Source organism: Mustela nigripes, chromosome 1 (assembly GCF_022355385.1).
Source record: "Mustela nigripes isolate SB6536 chromosome 1, MUSNIG.SB6536, whole genome shotgun sequence".
NCBI classification, from domain to species: Eukaryota; Metazoa; Chordata; class Mammalia; order Carnivora; family Mustelidae; genus Mustela; species Mustela nigripes.
In genome coordinates, this window is record NC_081557.1 from 26,756,322 (window position 1) to 26,778,439 (window position 22,118).

At 35.6% G+C, this 22,118-nt stretch overlaps 1 protein-coding gene across 2 annotated transcripts in view; it reads right to left on the reverse strand.

The window, feature by feature from the left end:
- ANO3 (anoctamin 3) overlaps positions 1 to 22,118 on the reverse strand; it is a 412,105-nt gene that overhangs the window by 179,075 nt on the left and 210,912 nt on the right. For both annotated transcript variants that reach the window (XM_059406869.1, XM_059406879.1), the window contains 2 exons: positions 7,621 to 7,815; positions 6,495 to 6,566 (listed from right to left, as the gene is read on the reverse strand). In XM_059406869.1, coding sequence (XP_059262852.1) covers positions 6,495 to 6,566; positions 7,621 to 7,815 — 267 coding nt within the window. The remainder of the gene's footprint in view (positions 1 to 6,494; positions 6,567 to 7,620; positions 7,816 to 22,118) is intronic.

Below are 22,118 nucleotides of genomic sequence, written 5' to 3' on the forward strand. Positions count from 1 at the left end.
TATTTGTTGAATCTCTATGATGTGCTAGGAGAGTGATGGAGTTATGTCTCTTCATTTAACTCAATCGTCTTGCAAAGTATGGATCATTAATTCCAATTTATAAGATTACTGAGGTTCAGAGTGGTAAATAACATGCCACAGTCACACAGCTCATAGATATAAGAATGGGAACTTGACCAATGTCTGGCTGGGAAAACAACATTTCATCCATAATATGTTACAGTTATATCCTGTCAGGCAGTCTTAATGGAAATGTCCAGCTCTGAATCAACAGGACCACGAATGCTTCTTCCTCCATGGCTATCATTTTGAACAATGAGGTATACTCATCCTCAATGAAACACTGACTACATGCAGTTAACTGTGCCACAGCACTGATAGTCTCATGGGGCAGTTCAAAGTAGTACACTGGGGGAAAAAAAAAAGTACGGGGGGATCCTGGGTGGTCCAGGTGGTTGAGTGTCTGATGCTTCATTTTGGATCAGGGTGTATGGATCAGGATCCAAATCATAGGATCGTTGTGACCAAGCCCCATACTGGGCTCAGTACTGTGTGTGGAATGTGCTTAAAATTCTCTCTCTCCCTCTCTTTCTACCCCTCCCCTCACACTCATGTGCATGTGCTCTCCCTTTCTCTTGGAAAGAAAAAAAAAGCCATTAATTAGATGTATCCATCAGGTTCCAAAAATTGTATTAGGGCCTGTTGGTACTTAAAAACAAGTACCAACAATCAACACTGGGTTGTTAACCAACCCAATGCTAGAAGCTGGCAGTTGGCACTCTAAAAGCAAAATTAGAAAATGTAACTTCATTGAATTTAAAAGGAAGGATGTATTGCTAAAACACTCATGCTTTATTTAATTACACTCTTGGTATATTTGACATCATTTTGCTTGATGTCTTCTCAAAAGCGATAAAATCATATACATCTTAGATATGCGGCTGTTTCAAAAGGAGTACTTTCCAGCCAGGTGTTACACCAGGATGGATTCTTGGAACGCTTGGTGATGGTACAGTCAGCCAGAGCTTCATTCTCACATTCACTGTAAAAGGAAATACCTCATGTGTGCATATTTACCCCTTCAGAAGCTGTGACAATTTCCTAAGTTGAATGAATGGTAGATCAATGCTGGGTGTGCTAAAGTATTGACTGTGAGGTACAATGCCTGAAGAGAGGAACACGGGTCAAGTGTGTCAGATGATTGGGACACACTAGAATGATAAGGAGAGAAACATTCATGGAGTTAGGACATCCAATTACATTAAGCATTTAGAGAAAATGTTAACATTTGTGATGACACTATCATGATTATTTCACTATCAAAAATAAGATGCATAAAATTGAATGGAAAGGCTTGCATGGCTAGAGTTATTGTTAGGTTATTAACTAGTATTAGTGTGGGAAAATTATTATGAAAAGGGCTATGTAAACTACATCAACCGTATGGATATTTTGGACAAGGTTTTTGTTCTTGTTTTTGTCTTATCAGAAAAGTAATAATAGTAACCTCTTTCAGAATTAATTACCATGGGAAAGACCTTTGTACTCTGATTGAGTGTATTTGTTCTAATGAAATGTTCTCTTTGATTCTGATGTTCTATATGAAATGAAACTGCTGGTGGCTGTCTTCTTTTAATTAGGAAACTTAATAAGCCAGCACTGTCTTGATGTCACACACACAAAAGTGAGTATTGTAAGAAACATGACTAATTTGCAGTAATTCAGAGTGCTACGATAAATAACACAGCTCATTGTTTAAAAAATTATGAAAAAGTATCCTAACAATGTCCTCAGAGAGAAATCAAGATACATGTTTTAGGCTAGAAATTCTTTTTTTTTTTCCCCCTAAGATTTTGTTTATTTATTTGTCAGAGAAAGAGAGACAGAGACAGAGCACAAACAGGGAGAGCAGCTTGCAGAGCAGGCAGAGAAAGAAGCAGGCTCCACAATGAGCAGGGAGCCAGACGCGGGGCTCAGTCCCAGGACCCTGGGATCATGACCTGAGCTGAAGGCAGATACCTACCCACTGAGCCACCCAGATGCCCCTAGGCTAGAAATTCTAAATTCTAGCTACATTTAATATTTGCCTGGGATACAGTTAAAAGTATGCATCATTCCTTAGATCAAGTAAAATTGATTCCTGGGAGCTGAGACTCAGAGGTTTAAAAGCTCCCAGGTGACTTGAATGCATAGCCAGAGTTGACAACCACTGATGCAGGCGGTGCAGTCAGGCCACCGAAATGTTCACTGCTGAAAACTCAGGGCTAACCCTCTGAAGGTTATAAATAAATTCACTCTAAGTTTGTGAAATAAGCGTTGTAACAGATGAATATTACTCTTTGATAAATTCTGGCTTTCTTTTCTTTCTAATCAGTTTATGAATTACCAAAAAAAAAAAAAAAAGTTCAAAGGCATTGCTCATAACCAAGTCTGGCAAGCTATAGATCTTAATGCAAATCTCACTCAAATGAAGTAAATCTTGCATGATAATAGCAAAAGGGAAGAGAGAAGGTTGAATAAACTTATCTCTGTTTATAGGAAAAATAGTAAAAATTATACTGACTACAAACCGAGGGTCAAGACAGAATCTTTCAATATTACTGTTATTCCAAATACTGGGTGACTATCCACCACTTTCAAGTTTCAATTCTGAAAACTCTCCATTGAACATATGCTATTTTGACAGAAATATGAACAATTTTTCTTACAAAAAATTCTGATGTAAATTTATTCTTTACATATTCTTATTATATAATATTTGTATATATTGTTTGGGGGGGGGGAAGAAAACACAGACAACAAGAAGAAACCACAAATAATCGTACCACATGAAGATACACACTCTTAGGTAACATGTTTGTTCCTTTCTTTCTACCTCTTTTCCAATACATTTTTAACTAAAATGAGGGGAGGTCTACATTTATATTTAAGCTATTTTTCCCCACCCAGAAATATGTCACAAAATGTACTATAGTACAATTACTATAATGTTGAATTTTCCTCTATTCCTAAGTTAAGGCAGCTGTGAGGAAAATTATTTTTCAATTTCTGATACTATTTTTTGGAATAGATTTTTAGATGTAAAATTCTATAACAGGTCTCTAAAATAAGTGTTGTACAGGTTTCATAGGCTTATATAGGCTTATACAACAAAGTGCTATACAGGCTTATACACCAAAGTATCACACTGAAGAGCTGTGTATCATCAACTTGTTGGTAGAATAAACAAACAAAGTTCAAGATGGCTGAATGAGCTTTCAAGTACATTTGTTGTCCCTTGCTCTGGAGACTTAACATGATAATAAATACTTTCTAAAGATACAGGCCTACAGTAGTTTTCTAGAATGTAAAATTCTGATGTAAGAGTGTTAACTGATCATGTAGTTTAATCTTTTTTTAAAAAATATTTTATTTATTTATTTGACAGAGAGAAATCACAAGTAGGCAGAGAGGCAGGCAGAGAGAGGAGGAAGCAGGCTCCCTGCAGAGCAGAGAGCCCAATGTGGGACTCGATCCCAGAACCCTGAGATCATGACCTGAGCCAAAGGCAGAGGCCCAACCCACTGAGCCACCCAGGTGCCCTGATCATGTAGTTTAGCCTTGATTTTGTGCAGAGGCAGGAAGACAATGAATCATCCTAGAGATGACCAAACTCAAAGATGGCAGGTAGACAAAGATATGAGTGAGATTTAGAAGTGAAAACCTGAAGAAAACTGAAGGTCTGAAAATAAAACATGCAAGCACAAACTTTTTATCAAAAGAAATACAAAGCGCCGCCACTTACTGGGAGCCGGCCCCTCCCCCCGGGGTCTACTGGGTATTTACCCTAAAGATACAAACGTAGTGATCCAAAGGGGCACGTGCACCCGAATGTTTATAGCAGCAATGTCCACAATAGCCAAACTATGGAAAGAACCTAGATGTCCATCAACAGATGAATGGATAAAGAAGATGTGGTATATATACACAATGGAATACTATGCAGCCATCAAAAGAAATGAAATCTTGCCATTTGCAACAACATGGATGGAACTAGAACGTATCATGCTTAGCGAAATAAGTCAAGCAGAGAAAGACAACTATCATATGATCTCCCTGATATGAGGAAGTGGTGATGCAACATGGGGGCTTAAGTGGGTAGGAGAAGAATCAACAAAACAAGATGGGATTGGGAGGGAGACAAACCATAAGTGACTCTTAATCTCACAAAACAAACTGAGGGTTGCTGGGGGGAGGGGGGTTGGAAGAAGGGGGGGTAGAAGGGGGGTGGGGTTATGGACATTGGGGAGGATATGTGCTTTGGTGAGTGCTGTGAAGTGTGTAAACCTGGGGATTCACAGACCTGTACCCCTGGGGATAAAAATACATGTTTATAAAAAATAAAAAATTAAAAAAAATAAAAGAAATACAAAGCGCAAAAGCAGTAATGTGGGAATCAGCACTCTGGAGTACAGTCTTCCATCTGAGATTGGGTAGATCACCTACGTAATGGCCCCTTAGCCATTCACTCTGTAGTGAGAGCTTTCCTTCCCTGAGACGTCTCCAAGTACCCAGAACTCTGACTCAGCCTTCCTGTTGTTTTTTTCTTAAATGTAAGCAGATGACCAAAGATCACCAGAAATTGTTGGAAATCCTACAGCCTAAAAGAGAATGACTAATAGAAGCACGCAGGAAAATGGATCACTGGAACAACAGACTAAAACTTAAAAAAAAAACGAAAACAAAGAAAAACTTAAGAAATCACAAGTGTAATTAGAGAGATTAGAGATGTTATGTTCATGAAATACAACAGATACCCTGAAAATGTTACATTCTGAAAACAAAAAAAGACTTGGAAATCAAATATACATATATGATCTTACCCTCTCCCCAATGCGTACGCACGCACACACACACACACACACACACACAGAAATGAAAAGTCATTTGGAAGAAAAGTGTAGGAAATCTTCCAGAACTGAGGCAGAAACCAAAATCATGAGATAAAAGAAAATGCACACATGCACACACACCTAAACATAATGCTGTATAATTCTGTAACACAAAAAATAAAGACAATAAAAATGCACAGAGAGAAGAAAAAAAATTCAATGACAACAGAACAAGAATCAGATAGCAGTTGGAATTTTAGCAGTAACAGTGGATGCTAGGTAATAGTGAATCCAGTCTCCAGATTTCAAGGAAAATGATTTTCAACTTAGGACTTTATAAAATACAATGAAATGTAAGAGTGAACTGAAGTCATCTCAGACATACAATAACTTAGAAAGTCTGCATCTCACATGAGCCTTCAGAGGTAATTTCTTTCTTACTTTCTATTTTTTTTTAAAGATTTTATTTATTTATTTGACAGACAGATCACAAGTAGGCAGAGAAGCAGAAAGCCTCTCTGGCTGAGCAAAAAAGCCTATGCAATGTGGGGCTCCATCCCAGGACCCTGGGATCGTGACCTGAGCTGAAGGCAGAGGCTTTAACCCACTGAGCCACCTAGGCGACCCTCAGAGGTAGTTTCTTAAGGATACACTGTGGGGAAAAAAATGAGGTTGAAAACTAAGAAAGAGGAATATGTGGTACAGTAGAAACTGGCATTAACCCAGGTATCTAGATATCTAATGAAAAGTCAGTGAATACCAAGAATTTCTTAAGGAAGAAGAATGAAGTAAAGGATATAAAAATTAGAATCTGGAACAGATGGGAATATTCAGAAGGTGAGATATTTTCTCATCCCAAGAAAAAAATATACAGATAATCTAGGAAAATAAAACTAACAAAAGTTAGTGGCATAAACAAGAAAGTAAGTTTAGTGTGGCATGATTTTGAGTAATTGATGGAGAGTTGGAAAGCGGAATCAATTTGACCTTGACTCTAGGACTATGTAAGAGTGGCAGAGAGGTCATAACAACTTTAACTATAGAAAAGGAAGTCATCCTGTGACTGTCAAAAGCATTATTTTCATAGTAATACTACATTTGCCAAGTGGAGAGTAAAAAATACTGTTAAAATGTGATAGAACATGATATAAAGGTGTAAATATGCTATTTAAAGTGACAAATTTAATCAGCAGAGAGGTTTAAAAATTTAAATGATAGTGTAACTATGAAAAATTGAAGGGTTATGTAAATAAGCTAAATCTTCATCTAACACCACAGTGGGGTCAACAGACACTGCTGAAATTTAATAAATCTAGAAATAGCAGAATTAATGTGCTTATTCATAGGGAATTGAAAGATATTTCCAAAAGCTCAACAGCAGAAAGTGTTAAACGTTTTTGGTTATGAGATTGTTGTTCATTATAAATCTTGTATCACTTGAATTTCAAACCGTGCATAAAATACCTTAATCATTTTATAACCTGAGGATATTACACTCATCCATCAAATATTAAAGATCAAACAGGTATTATTTTCTTAAAAAATAATATTCTAGATTTGAAGAAGACAGCTTACTTTTGGAGAGGGGGTAAAGGAATAAGGAAATACTCGAAACCTACTTACCCAAGCAAAAGTCACTGAGGTCAGCAAAAGAGCATTTGAGCACAGAGTCTTTTTTATCCTCCTCAGCATTAACTGTAGGGGGAGAAAAAAAAAAAAAAAAAAAGACATCGACATTCATAGTTTTTGGAAATAAAAACGTTAACATTTAGAAAAATGACTGTGACTGATGGCCAAGCATAAAGGAATATTTTAAGTTAATGAGTTGAAATTAGTTATTTTAAAATTTCACTCAATAAGGGCAAGATTCATCTCTATTATATTTCAGTACCTTCATCCTCTTGAATAATTAGCCACTTTTCTTATTGGACATGGATGTAAACTCTTATTTATAATTAGTAGTGATTTCACAGTGTTACTGAAAAGAGAATCTTGGTATTTTCAAGTTATCCAGAGGAAGAAACAACCCCAAGGAATCATAAAGGAATGCATTCTCTTCAGACAAAAAAGCAACTTAGAAACAGATGGGGAAATAGAAACACACCTCATCTACTGAATGATAGGGGGCTGGGTTGTATTTTGACTCCTGGCTTTGTGAAAAGGAATTGTCTAAAAGCATAATGATGTCTCAGATGGGCAGATGTGTGCAGAAAGTGCCCAGGGCAGCCACAAAGTATCTTTAATGTGGCATCCAGCTGGAACTTCCTTGTATTTCAGCCCTTTTGTTCTAAGGCTTTCGTGCTAACATTTGATTGCTAATTGTCCAACCACATCTTTCTGGAGTCAAATCTTCACTGCTTTATTGTCAATATTACTTAAAATCTTTGGTCTTTCTTTTTAGGAAACTGAGTTTAGTACTGCTGACATACTCTCTTCAGTTACTGGTTACAGGCTCTCTCCAGAAATGATGAGACAGAAATTCAGGTAGCTGGTCCGTCTTCTCCTGCAAACAGGAAATACGAGCTCCAGGTTCCCACAAGGTTGGCTTCTTTCAAGGCAAGAAAGACGTGAAAACACAGCTAGCCAACAAATGTCTCCTGTCTGACGGGTGAAATGTTCTCCTTTCTATGCCAGCCTTCCAGCTAATGAGTTCTGTAAGGACTAATAAAATAGATGAAGGAAGGAAGGAACGGTTTGAAAACACTTATTTTTTGCAAGTTGAACAAAAAAAGCAGGAATAGCTGCTCACCTGGCTCTGCTTTGTCCGAGGAGATGAAGGTTACAGAAGTGGGAGCCTGAGACTCACTCTCGGTGGACTGAAAGAGTGAGGTAGACTGGCTCAAACTCTTTGAGTAGGCGTAGCTCTGGGCGAGGCAAGGCAGGGATCTCCTGGATGGTTTCAACGAAGTTTCCTTTGTTATCTCACTCTTGCTTACATTCATACCTGCAAATTCAAAATGGTGAGTTAAGAAGTATATACTCCGCAGAAGTCAACAAATAATTTTAATTCTTGTGGTGGCTGTTTCAGGAAAGTATTTTTGAAAAGCACCACCTAGGGGCATCTGGGTGGCTCAGTGGGTTAAAGCCTCTGCCTTTGGCTCAGGTCATGATCCCCGGGTCCTGGGATCGAGCCCGGAGTAGGGCTCTCTGCTCTGCAGGGAGCCTGCTTCCTCCTCTCTCTCTCTGCCTACCTTTCTGCCTATTTGTGATCTGTCTGTCAAATAAATAAATAAAAATCTTAAAAAAAAAAACAAAAACCAAAAAAACCTACCATCTAGAGACTTGAACTAATTGAGTTCGTTTTGTTCATATTTTATAAGGGAAAGTGAGAATTTTGTCAAATAGTCCAGAGGAATAAATAGCTTCTTTTCCAGTTGACCTTCCATCATTTTTTTTTTCTCACAAGAAAAATGTTTAATGTAATGATTCAAGATTCACATCATGGTAAGATATAACATTGAATACTTTCTTGTGATAAAAGTTGACCTTTTGCATTTTTTCCTATTTGACTTATCCTGCCATCTTTTTTCCTGTGCTTTCATAATTTTTAAGAATTTGTATAAAAAACAACAACAACAACAACAAGTGGTGAAATTCATTTAGGAAGTTATGAGAACAATCATTTGGATTGTCTTTGGATACATCTAACCATTTAATTCTCAAAGTGGCAAAATAAATGAAACAATACATAAACGTTCAAGTTGTTATTTACTAAATAGAGCCCTTCTTTGTACTCTATTCTTCCTTGACTTTCCAACAATCTTATAGAGCAGGCATTGTTATTTCTATTAGCTGTGGGGAGCTGAGACTTGGAGAGGAAAAGTAACATGATTTATATCACACAGATAAATAAGCAGATAAGATTTTCTATCCCAAGCTAAAACCACCACATCAGGGTGAATCTATAAATTAGTTCAAAACTCCTGAACCCTATCTCTTTTCCCCCAAACTCACAGACACTGAAATGTAAAGAACATTTAGCGAAGTCCATACCAATAGAGACTAAAACACAGAAAGAGCACAGAGATGGCCAAACTCAAAGATGGCAGATAGACAAAGTTTCCACTAGTTTCCACGAGCCTCCCTGCCCACATGCTGATTCTCTGTATTAAGGTAAATTTCTAAGGGAGTGATTGAAAAGTGAAAGGGATAGTACCAATGCATTAGTACATAGCACATTCAATTAAGGAAGCTTTTGCTTTGCAGTTACTCATTTTAATTTCAATTTTGAGACAGAGTAGAATCTGGGTCATAATAGATATGGACAAGGGGTAAAGACAGAGAAAAGGTACATTTTCATTAATTATTATATTTAGAATATAAACAAATTTAACAAAAATCCACTCAAATTGCTCATGTTAGTAATTTTTTAACTATTCAATTTTATAGTCAGTTTATAAATTGACTCAAAGTTTCTAAATAGCTCTTCAAGTAAACGGATTCAAGTAAAGACAAGCAGAGGTACAAATGTATACTGCCCATTGGAACTAATGGGAATACTGAAAAAAGAAATAACAAAACAATTTTTGAAAGAAGTTCTACTGAAACAAGATATGGTTGAAAAGAAGAAATTCAGGGCACCTGGGTGGCTCAGTGGGTTAAAGCCTCTACCTTCAGCTAAGGTCATGATCTCAGGGTCCTGGGATGGAGGGGATGGAGCCCCCATCCGGCTCTCTGCTCAGCAGGGAATCTGCTTCCCTTCCAATCTCTCTGCCTGCCTCTCTGCCTACCTATGATCTCTGTCTGTCAAATAAATGAATAAAATCTTAAAAAAAAAAAAAAAAAGAAAAGAAATTCAGATAAACATAGGAGTGGGCTTCTATCTTTTGGTTTTATAAAACTATGTATTTTCATATCAAGTCTCATTGTATACATAGAATATGAACTAGAAAGAGATGCAAGGAAGAACTATGAATTGACTAGAAGCATAATACCCAGTCGCTTAGCTTTCTGGGACCTTGTATTGACAAGAAAATACTTCCCTGAAGAGGAATTTCCCAAGGTCCACAGAAAGCATACTGAAAACCACAAACATACCAGACAATTCCCCTTAAAGACCAACTAGTTTTTTCTATACTACATCCAAGAAATGACACAGGGCAAATCTGTCCTAGTACATTTCTATGCCTATTAATCTTTCTTAATATGATCGATACATTCTTTTAAGAAATATCTATGTAGGATATTAAATGGTCAGTTTTCTGTTTCTGGACCCTGGTGGAGAGGAGTCTTTTACTCTGAATAAATATTTGGGGGTGGAGTGGGGGAGAGGGAAGTTGCATAGATAGAAGACAGTGATTGTTGATGACAAAGATGTTGACTGAAAGAGAAATTACCCTTGGCCCCAGAGAAATGGCTCGATGGGAACTTTATAATAATACTGTATTCACCTTAATCCACTGACACCAGCATGTAGCTTCCAAAAGGAGCAACTTCTAAATTTCCCTTTCTTACAATATTCAAACAGGAGTGAAAGTTCCAACTTTTCTTTGGGTGAAAGATGACTACCGAATCAGTAGATACTAATTTACAAACCAGCATGGGGTGAGACTAACTTAATTATGCTCACCAATGTCAGTGTTTTCTGTCATTTGATTCTTCCAGTATTCACCTAGGCAGTCAACAGACACTCACTGGGCCTGTGCTCTCTGAAGGCACTCTGCTGACACTGTGGTGAGTAAGGAAGACAAGAATTCCTGGCCTCAAGGGACTTCTATTTTAGTTGAGACTCAGACACTGACCAAACAAGGAAACAAACAAAAAGAATAAGTATATACATGTAAATTGCCTGAAATACTGTGAAAATACAAGTACTTCTTTTTTTTTTAATTTTTAAAGATTGATTTATTTTTTTCAACGTAACAGTATTCATTGTTTTTGCACCACACCCAGTGCTCCATGCAATCCATGCCCTCTCTAATACCCACCACCTGATTCCCCCAACCTCCCACCCACCTCCCCTTGAAAACCCTCGGATTTTTTTTCAGAGTCCATACAAGTACTTCTATATAATGTGACTTCCTTTAAGAAGTGGTTAGGGGCAGTTTCTCTGAGGAAGTGACATATCAGGCTGGAAAAAAAAAAAAACACAAAAAACCCCAAACCATGAAGAACCTACTCTATAGAAAGATGCTTACATATGTTTGTGTTATGGTAATGTGTGTGCATGTGTGTTTGTGGGAAGTGCTTTTAAGACAAGATACAACATGTATGAAAGTCATGAGGTAGGAAGACTGCAATGTATTTAGAGAGCTGAAACAAAACCCCAAAACTGTGGCCTAGTAAGACAAAGAGGCATAAAGGAATTACTGTTGCAGTCTAGGTTGGGAAAAAATTAGCTACTGTTCTTTGAGGCATTGTTTTATTTATATATGCACTTATTTGCCCTTTATTTCTCACGGATTTATATCTTATTTTATTTCCTTGAATAATTGTGTTTGCCAAAATTCATAAAATATTTTTAAACAATGCCTACCCTACATGGGAAGGAAACTGGGAGAGGTTTAGATATTTACTTCCTCAAGTTCATCTATCTAGCAACTGGCAGAACTGAATGTTAAAGTTATAAGCTATGGGATTCCAAGCCTATGATCTTTTCAGAATACTCTATGGCTCCCCATGAGCCCCAATCCTACATGGTTCATTGCCATGGTTTCGTTTGGTATAAATACCACACACATTTTCAGCAGAGCTCTGAATGTAGAAACCACAGAGCTAAAGCAAACCTCAGAACCTATAATTCTATATCCACAATCTTAACAAACTGTGGAATATAATTTGTTGAAAAATGAACAAGAGCTGCTTGGTACATATTAATAGGGAATATCTACCCACACTATCTATAAAACTGTATTTCTTATGTGCATCTATAAAAGAATAGAATAATATTTAATATTTATTTATTAATAAATATCAACATTTATATAATATAAATATTATATTTATAAATAATATATAATATAAATATTATTATATTCATAAATATTATATAATACATGTTATATAATTTATAAATTATATAAATTTCTATGAATTATATAATTATAATATAATTTGTATAATATAATTTGTATAATAATTTGTAATATAAATTATGAATAATATTTATAAATATTATATAATTATAATATCAATATAAAATTAATAATATCCATATAAATATTAATATTTATATGAATAATATTTAATCTGCTGTGAGTTAGCAATGTATGTAACTGAGTTATAAAACATAGGTATCAATTTTTATTTTTAAGACTGATTTGTATTCATTTTTTAAAATCATTTACATAATAATTTCAAACAATTCTTGAGTTCTTTATCTGGGCCAGGCCTTGACTCATTGTTGAGCATAACATGGTGCTCACTCACAGGGGAAGGAGATACATAAAAACAGATTTTATTCTATAAAACAATATGAAATAAACACAGCACATTATAAAACGATCCAAGAAACACTCCTAATCCAGGTGGCAATGCCAGTGAAGTCCTGTCTATGAAGGTAATATGAGTGGATTCTTTTTGGCATATTCCTACTCCTACTTCTCTGTCTTTATTTATAATTCTTGGGTTCAATACATTTTCTTCAAAGGATTATGCACATAAGGTAGAAAACTCTCCATGAATAACATAATTGCTGAAAATATTTGTCAAATGCAACACTTAAAGAAAACTGGGGAAGAAATGTTGACGATGAAACAAATGTCCTTCCCAAAGCTCTGCATTTTCTTCCTATACATCTTCAAAGCAGTTCTCTCTCATTTTCTGAACTGTCTCCAAAGCTCTTATACAGATCATCTTTGCTAGAAACTTATACAATTTAAACAGAAAGTCTGATGTCCTAACGTTCTAAAGAGTACAAAGTGGGCACCTGGGTAGCTCAGTTGGATAAGCATCTGCCTTCAGCTCGGGTCATGGTTCCAGGGTCCTGGGATCGAGTCCCAGATTGGGTCCCAGATTGAATTCCACACTGAGTCCTGCATCGGGCTCCTTGCTCAGTGAGGAGCCTGCTTCTCCCTCTGCCTGCTACTCCCCCTGCTTGTGTACTCCCTCTCTATCTCTCTGTCTCTCAAGTAAATAAATAAAATCTTAAAAAAAAATAGAGTACAAAATTTCTTTTCAAAGTTTCACATGAAATGCTATCCCATTCTGCTGAGCATAACTAACGGTATCTGTTCTGTGCACAGCATGATTAACACCAGCTACCTCCATAGTATAAGAGTTTATTTCTTCAACATTCTAAAGTTCCATTTTTTTCCTTGTTGGATCACCTGATACCCTTGAATAATACTTGATAACTACTCCTTTAAAGCCAATAACTAGAAAAGAGATCATAGTAACATGTCAATTCTGATAGGCATATGAAGCTCATGAGTTCAAGCATAAATCTATAACCTGCAGAATATGTGTCATTTCCTATATTTAGAATAGATTTTTCTCAAGTGACAATTAATTACTTCCAATTGTTCTAAGAGCACTTCATAAATGCAGACATATTTAAAGGGATCAAATGAAATGACCATTTCACTCGTGTATAAACAAAGGTCCCAGAGTCGCAATTGCAAATAAGATATCTTCTAGAAATGCATTCACATAAGACATCTGGCACCAAAAGAGGAAAAGTTGCCATTCAGGTACCATTTAAACTCAATGGGCTCTGAGTTGATGTAGAATTTTAATTGGAAAAACAATCCTTAGGAAATTTCCAAGAGACAAGTGGAGAGAGAGAAGAAAAAAAGATGATTTTCTTTTGTTTTAAAGATATATTTATTTATTGTAGAGAGAGAGATTTGGGGGGTAGGGAGAGGGGCAGAGGAAGAGAATCTTCAAGCAGACTCCCCTCTGAGTGCAAAGCCCTATGCAGGGCTCCATATCACAACCCATGAGATCATGACCTGAGCAGAAACCAAGGGTTGAACACTCAACCTATGGAGCCATCAAATTGCACCAAAATGGTTGGTTTTCTTAGTGCAAAACACAGATTTTCAAAAGATCTACTCTTTCAGTAAAATTTCTCCTCAAGAAAAACTAACTCATCTTAAGGTCTCATATGAAAAAAAAATATTTTTTATAGAACTAACTCAGAAAATTCTATCAAGTAAATTGTTAGAAGAATTTTTGGAAGATTTATAGCAAAATAATATGATATTATGACCTAATGGATTTTACATTATGTCCATAATAAGTTTTGTCCATAACAAATGTAATTGTCTGACTCTTGCTATAATCTCAAGATGAATTCTGTAGTTTAGTAAAACTTACACCTTTCTCCGAAATATTTTAGAATCGATGGCCCGAGAATGGGTAATGGTCTCAGCATGTCATTTTATTTTATAAAATCCAAATACACTTTCCTCTAATAGCAGATAAAACCAAAGCATATTTATCTAAATAGTAAGCATTGGGGAAAAAAAACAAACACACTCAGAATTTTCTTCTTCTCTTCCTTATCAAAACCACTGTAGCTTTGTTGTCTTCAAAGGAACATTTCTGATTTGTTGCTTGAGTGTGCCCTTTTTGGTGGAGGTTATTGCTAGTAATAAAAAACACCATTTACTGATTGCCTACAAAGTGTCTCTTGGCACTATAGTATGCTCTTGCATACTATATGTTATCAGTAATTCTCATACTAGTTCTGTTATGAATTCTCATCTCCACTTTACACGTGAGAATCCTGAGATGCAAAGGACCACAGTAACTTGTCTCTAGTTCCACAGGTAGGAAGTTCTGGAGCCTGGAACAAACCAGGTCCATCTGACATTGAGGCCTCCACTCTTTGCTATAAAACATAGAACTTCTTTGTTTACTCAGAAACATCTTTATTTACAATAGTTTGTTCTTCACTCATTTTTCAATTTTACTCTCACTAGGAACAGGGAAATAAATCTATGTCTCTTGTATCAGAGTCCTCATAGAATAGGGATGGCTAACTCATAGTAATTGAAGCAAGTTATATATATATTTAAATTTACAAAGGGGTGAGCAGAACTAAGAGAAACCAATAGATGTTGATGAAATTCTTTACAACTAACAAGGGCCAGAAGCCTTTATCACCCACAGGCCTGCTGAACAGGAACAGGAAGCAGACGTAAGAACCTGGAGATAATTATAGCTGGAGGAAAGGGAATCTGACTTGCTTTGTGCAAGACTGTGCAGGAGACAAAACTAAACAACATACACTCAGTCTTAAATAAGAGTAATTTGTAAAATAAAAATTTATCTCATTCAATTAAAATATATTAATAAGAAGTATGAATAAGAAAAGCTCTCTAATAAGTCTACTGCAAGACAGGACACTGTAAGAAAGGCACAGAGTTAAGAAGGAGTTTATAAATTATTGAAATACATTTCAAAAGTCCTGAAGGTGACACGAGAGCCCTCATTTTTAATCTTTATCTGTGTGTAGTCTTGTCTAGAGTCTAACTTCCAAGTCGACAAGCCCACCCAAATAGGTTCATTTTCTTCACTGTAAGTCCTCTTATAAACTTATACTTTGGGACGCCTGGATGGTTCAGTTGGTTGAGTGTTCGACTCTTGATTTTGGCTCAGGTCATGATCTCAGGGTTGTGAGATCGAGCCCTGCATGGGCTCCACACTGGACAGGGAGCCTGCTTGGGGTTTTCCTTCCCCCTCCCCTCTGCACTTCACCCCACTTATGCTCTCTCTAAAACAAGAAAAAGAACAACAAAACGTACTTTGCTTTAACAGAATTTCACATTTGCATTTATGTATTTATGAGGTTGCTATTTAACAAAGAGTCTCTCTAGCTGCACAGGGAGCTCCATGAGGACAAGGACCATGCTTGCCTTGTTCATGGACACACATTCAGCACGTGGCACTGTGTCTGCAAACAGACATTTACAAAAAGAAAGACCGAAGGGTCTGTTAATGAGTTTACCAGTGAATATCTTCATGTGACAATTATTCATTCTCATAGATGTCAGATATTCCTTCTAGAAAATGGGACACAGCAGTGAACAAAGAGATAAAACTCACTGCTCCAGTAAAGATTAAAATGTCAAGAGGGCATCAAGAAATATTTATGCTTCATGAAACAGGGTTCTGAAAGTTCAATATTCATACAACCTATAACCTATAATGCTGTGTGAAATACAAGTAAGATTTTTCTCTAAATTAAATGCTTATATGGTAGTGTCATAAATATGGACGTTATTATTTTGTACACAATGATCCACACATTAGTGGAGCTATCCCAAATCCCACTCCTTCCCTGCAACGGCTATTCATTTCCTTGCTTCTCTTTTAGGACTCAAATAGATTTTCACAGCAATTGAAGCCAAGAGTAATAGAGATTCCTGGTATTTATGAAATGTGCTGTGATGAAAAGGCCTTTGTTTAGAATGCATGCGGGGGGGGGGGGGAACAAAAGCAGAAATACAAGATATACCTGCAGCTGAGGTTTTTCCCATTGTTTTGGGTGTGTGTACAGGGGTAAAACCAAACTCCTGATCTTCCTTGCGTGCCTCATGGAAGGCAATTCCAAATGAAAACAAATCTTGGGTTTGGATTAGGATATAAAATTTGAGGTTTTCTATTACTTCTGACAAGCTACAAGGTTACAATGTTTACACCACTGCCAGCAACAATACTGCTGGTTTCTCTCTGAAGAGCTCAGAGATGGGATTGGGGTTTCCACACAACTGCATGGAGTCAGCAAGAAGACCTGGATTATACCTTATTCTTGGAGAGGGGAAGGTCTGAAGACTCCCGCTACACCTCACAGGTCCATGATGGCATTTTGAAAGACTAAACATCTGACCTCATCTGTTCCAACCACACACTGTCATTGGTGAAACCAGTAACTCAACCAGAAGCAACTGATGTGTAGTCTCTGAACCCAAACACAAGCATGACTAGTCTAACCAGCACAGCATCAGGATACAACCTGTTCTATATTTTTAGCCTGCCAGGAACATTTGTAACCACAGAACTTCCCACTGCTTGAAACCTGCTGCTGTTTTTTTGTTTTGATTTGTTTTGTTTTGTTTTGTTTTACTGATGGGTTTCACCATACCATGCCAAAGGCTGGCAATTCCCACAACTTCTTTTGAACATAGTTGGAGAATTTATAATTGAAAGCCATTTTAAAAGCTTAAGAATGGGAAAATGTAGTTATACTAGGAAAAAAAAACAGGAAAATAGTATTGATTCTGGATATTTTTTTCAGTGAGTTTAGGATGAGAAAATCTAAGCTACTAGTATTATGGTGTTTTTTTTTTTAAAGTCCATTTTAAAAGATAAAGGATAAATAATAACGGCAGTAAGTATTATTGTTAGTATTAATTATCATGTTTAATTATTATGTTGGCTAATAATGAATTTACCACCAATTATTTACAACCTACTCTGCTCAGTAATAGTCACATTACAGAAAGTCAGAATTTAAGCTGTAATTTAATATCATTTGACTTTCAATTTTTAAAAAAATCATATTTTAAAAATCATGGGTTTTATTCACAGGAAGATGATGCTATTTTTGCAGAGTTTTGAGTTCAATAAAACCTAAGCTGCTTTTTTCCAAATACTTTTTATTTTCATTATAAAACCTATATGTATTTTTAGGGATAAACCAAGTGCTTATTTTCTTTCTTTTCTTCATCTACTTTTTTAAAAATATCCATGGATAAAGTCAACATTTCTAGTGTTAAGTTTTTTGAGTTTTGACACAAACAGACATTCTTACAACAATTTCATTGACAGGATACACAAAAATTACAACACTTTAATCAATTCTCTAGTCCCATCCATTTGTGCTTAGTGTCCTCCATTACCCAGCTTCAACAATGAATGATCTGTTCTTTTTACCTCTATTTTTTGCCATTTCCAGAAAGCCATATGAATAGAATCATACACTGTATAACTTCTAAGATTAGGTTCTTTCACTTAACAAAATGCATGTGAGAATCATCAATTTTTATAAGCATCAAAACTTTGTTCCTTTAAATACTAAGTAGTAACTTCATTGTGAGGATGTCCTACAATTTGTTATCTATTCATCTATATCTATCTATCTATATCTATATATCTATATATATATATATATTTTTTTTTTTTTTGGTGAAGCCTGTTCAGATATTGTCCCTTTTTTTTTTAACTGCATTTTTGTCTTATTATTAAGTTTTGAGAATCTTTTCTACTTTCTGGATATAAATCCTTCATTTGATATGTGATATGCAAGTATTTTATATCTGTCTGTGGTTTTGTTTTGTCTTGTTTTGTTTCCTTAATAGTGCCCTTTGCAAAGTTTTTATTTGCAATGAAGTTAAATTTTATGAATCCTGTTTTTGGTGCTATGTCTAAAAAATCATTGCCTATCCCCAGGTTATGAACATTTTATTATAGGCTTTTATACTTTCATATTTGACATGCAGGTCCATTATATATTTTAAGTTAGTTTTTTATATACAGTGTGAGGTATAAAACAATAATCATTTTTGGCATATGGCTCTCTAATAGTCAACTATTCCTTAAAGGACTGTCTATTCTCCATTCAACTGTCTTTGCACTTTAATCAAAAATCAGTTGTCCATACTTATTAGGTTGCTTTCTAGATTTTCTATTCTGTTTTTAATTATGTGTCTATTCCTTCACCCACACCATTTTGTCTTAACTACTCTAGCCTCATAGTGTATCTTAAAAACAGGCAGTGCTAGTCCTCCCACTTTGTTCTTTTTTTAAATTGCCTTGGTTATTTGAGTTATTTTACCTTACCTTATACACTTTGGAATCAGCTTATTTATAAATGATAATTGACTTATCTATAATTGTGATATTACAATTGAGATTGAATTAAATCTCTATATCACTTTGGGAAGTATTAATATCCTAACTATATCAAGTTTTCCAGTCCATGAAGCCAGTCTGATGATTTCTTGAGTTTTTTTCTTTGAGTTCATCATATTTTTTTGGCTTTCTCCATAAAAATCCTGCACAAATTTTATTAGACTTAAAGCTAACAATGTCATTTTGTTGGAGCTTTTTTAAAAAGGTAATATCTTTTTAAATTTCAGTTTTCCAGTTTTCAACTGTGCATTGCTAATGTATAGAAGTGCAATTGATTTTTGTTTATTGATACTGTATTCTGTGAACTTGCAAACTTGCTTAGTAGTTCCAGGAAAAATTTTACAGATTCTTTGGAATTTTCTACATAGAGAAGCACATTGTCTGCAAATAAGAGTAGTTTAATTTCTTATTTTCCAACTGAATAATTTTTCTTTTTCTATTCTCATTTTACTTTATAGTACTTCCAATGCAAATATCAAGTAGGAGAGGTCAAAGTAGACAATCTTGCTTATTCTCAATTTTAGAGGGAAAATAGACTTTCATGGTTAAGCACAATGTTAGATGTATTAAGTGTTCTATAAATGCCCTATATCAAATGGAGGACATTTCTTTCTATTCCTAGGTTGCTGAAGTTTTTAACAACATAGATGTCGAATTATATTTTCTGTGCCTGTTGATATATCAGGTAGTTTTCCTGTCGAGTGTGTTAGTTTGGGAAATTACACTGATGAATTTTTGATTGTTGAACCAGCCTTGCATTCCTTTGTGACAGGTGTTATATTTAATTCTCAAATAATCCTGAAAGAAAGCTTTAATTATACATATTTAAAATAAGACAACTAAGATTAATTAAAGACACTTATAAAAGACATTCAGCGCCTTAACTGCCAAATCTATGAATTGAATTCAAGTCCATAGGATACCCTAGCTATGTTCCTTTTACTGTAGCATAATAGCTTTCATATGTGCAAGAAGAAATATTATTGATGGGCTCCAGGGCCATGAAGCATCTCCCTTTCTATACTCCACTTCCAAGGTAAAGAGGTCCTGGTAGGGTTTTAGGAAATGGACACTTTTGTTGTTGCTCTCAACAACAAAACAGTGGGTATACTGACAGAAAAGATTATATTGTACTGCAATGTATAATCTCTCCTGGTCTTGTCTAATTCTCTCTCTCATGTGTTGGGACTTAAAAAAGTGAAACAATAACAGGATAGGTAGGGCCTATGCAGCTAAGCTTTTGCATGGTGGTTTAACCAGTTGAGATTACACTTTAGGAATATTTTCATTTTCCTTCAAGATTTCCTTGTGTTTATGAAGGCTTTGAAAGGATGTAACATTAAGTTTCAAATTAGATATAGGTGAAGAAGAAACACACCAAGGATGCCACTATGTCTGCTGTTATGTTCTATCTTAAAGCAGAGCCTGGTTTAGCAAAGCCAGTAATTTTATATAGGATTCTGAGCCAAGGCCCTAGTCAGAAAAATAAAAACAATTGGTTTTTCCTGAATGTGTTTGTGTCTACTCTGCATATCTTTCTCATGAATCTATTTTAAGTTTTGAAAATAATCATCCTGGGTTTCACTAAATCTCTGCCTTAACACAGGAAATACTTACAAATCCCCAGGAATACTGTGCTTATAGATAGATAGATAGATAGATAGATATAGATAGTCTAGTTACACAGCATTGGAACACATCTACTGAATAGAAATATCAACATTCAAATACAGGCTAAGAGAAAACAAAAACCTGTTTTAATAAATGTTATTTAGGGCAGAGAAGGAGAATAGAGTTTGGATGATTTTATGATATATATCAAGAATATAACTAAAGTATTTAGAGCAACACCACTTGCTATGTAAAGTGGACGTTAATAAGAAAAACATTGTCAGTCTACAGAAAATTGATGCTGAGCACTTTAATCATTCCATCTAAGCTGAAAACAGTAAAAAAAAAAAAAAAAAAAAGAAGAAGAAGAAGAAACCTCTTACTTCTGTCAAAGTCTAATGTCAAAAACTTCAAAGGAGTTTCATTGCCTTCTAATTCTCTTTCAAAGCTCTCTGAATATAAATGTTCTGATCTTGTCACCGCATAATACAGAACATATTTAAATTGACAGACTGACATTATAGAAAAGAATTTCGAAATCATTGACATTGTGGAGAGATTTAGTGCCCAGTTCAAAGATAAAAGAAAACAAAACATGTGCCTGGATTTATTTTACTGGTTTTTCAAGAAATCACTGGTCCTTGATAGGTTTTTTCTCTCCACAGTGACACACAGAAAAGCAACAAAATGATTAGGACTTTTCTAATCCTTAAAAAAGAAAGATGGACTGATGAACGAAGAAGTGCTACATTTTGCAATGAGAACCATGGGAAAGAAATGCAAAGTCAGATGGGAAAGATAGGAGCCCACCAGCTATTTTGTGTCTGTTAGCAGACGCTGTAGGCACAGTTTCTCACTGAGATATCCATTTTCCATGGTTACTTTCTTTTTAGCTTACGGACTGGATTACAAGTCCTTTGCAGTCAAAGAGGCAACAGTGGGCAAACAGATGGCATGGGAATTAGTATAGGTTCCAAGCACAGTTGAGGGTATAGCACTGAAACTGAATGTAGCATCTTCTGCTAGGCTTGACAAGAATTTCTGTGTACACACTGTTATTTGAATGAATAAGTTTAGATGGGACTCTGATTCAAAGGGAATACCATCCTCTGAAATTCCTAATCAGGTCTGCCACATTCTTTCCATATGCCAATTGGTACAATGGTGGTAGAGCAGATCTAGGAATATTCAGGAGCTTCTAAAGAAATTCTAGGTAGGCCTAAGGATATACAGGACTTAAAGTTTCTCACATGCACTCTCAAACAGACGCACACACAGCAGTCTGGCTCTGCCTGGGTACCTATGGTCACTTCTTCAACAGCCAATCCTGTGAGCTGGAGATGGAGACGTGGTTTTAGGATAGATAAAGAAACCAGTCACTCCTAAATCCTAACCACTTTTCTCCTAATCAAGACAAATAAATTGACCAAACCAAAGACAATTCTGAGGAAGAATACTGCATGTTATTAAACGAAACAAAACAAAACAAACCCCCCAAATCATTGTTTTGCTCCCCTATTATATTTGGATTAACTTCTACAATCTGGACAATTCCAATTCCAAAATTATAACATGCTATGGTTTTCAGTAGTTAAGTTTTGCGTTCTGTTTCTAAGAGAAATCTCAAGGCCTTTATTTAGTTCAAATTTTATTCTACTTATTCTCATCTGTACTTTATTTAACCTCTTTTCAATTTCTTAAATCTGTCACTGTGGAGCTGCCAATAAATGCAAGAAGACTATAAACTCAGTGGCATATTTTTATAGACTTGGGCAGGATCCCTTGTGTGTAAATTCTCTCCACCAATCCAATCCCTTTGTTCTGTTTTTGGGGAAA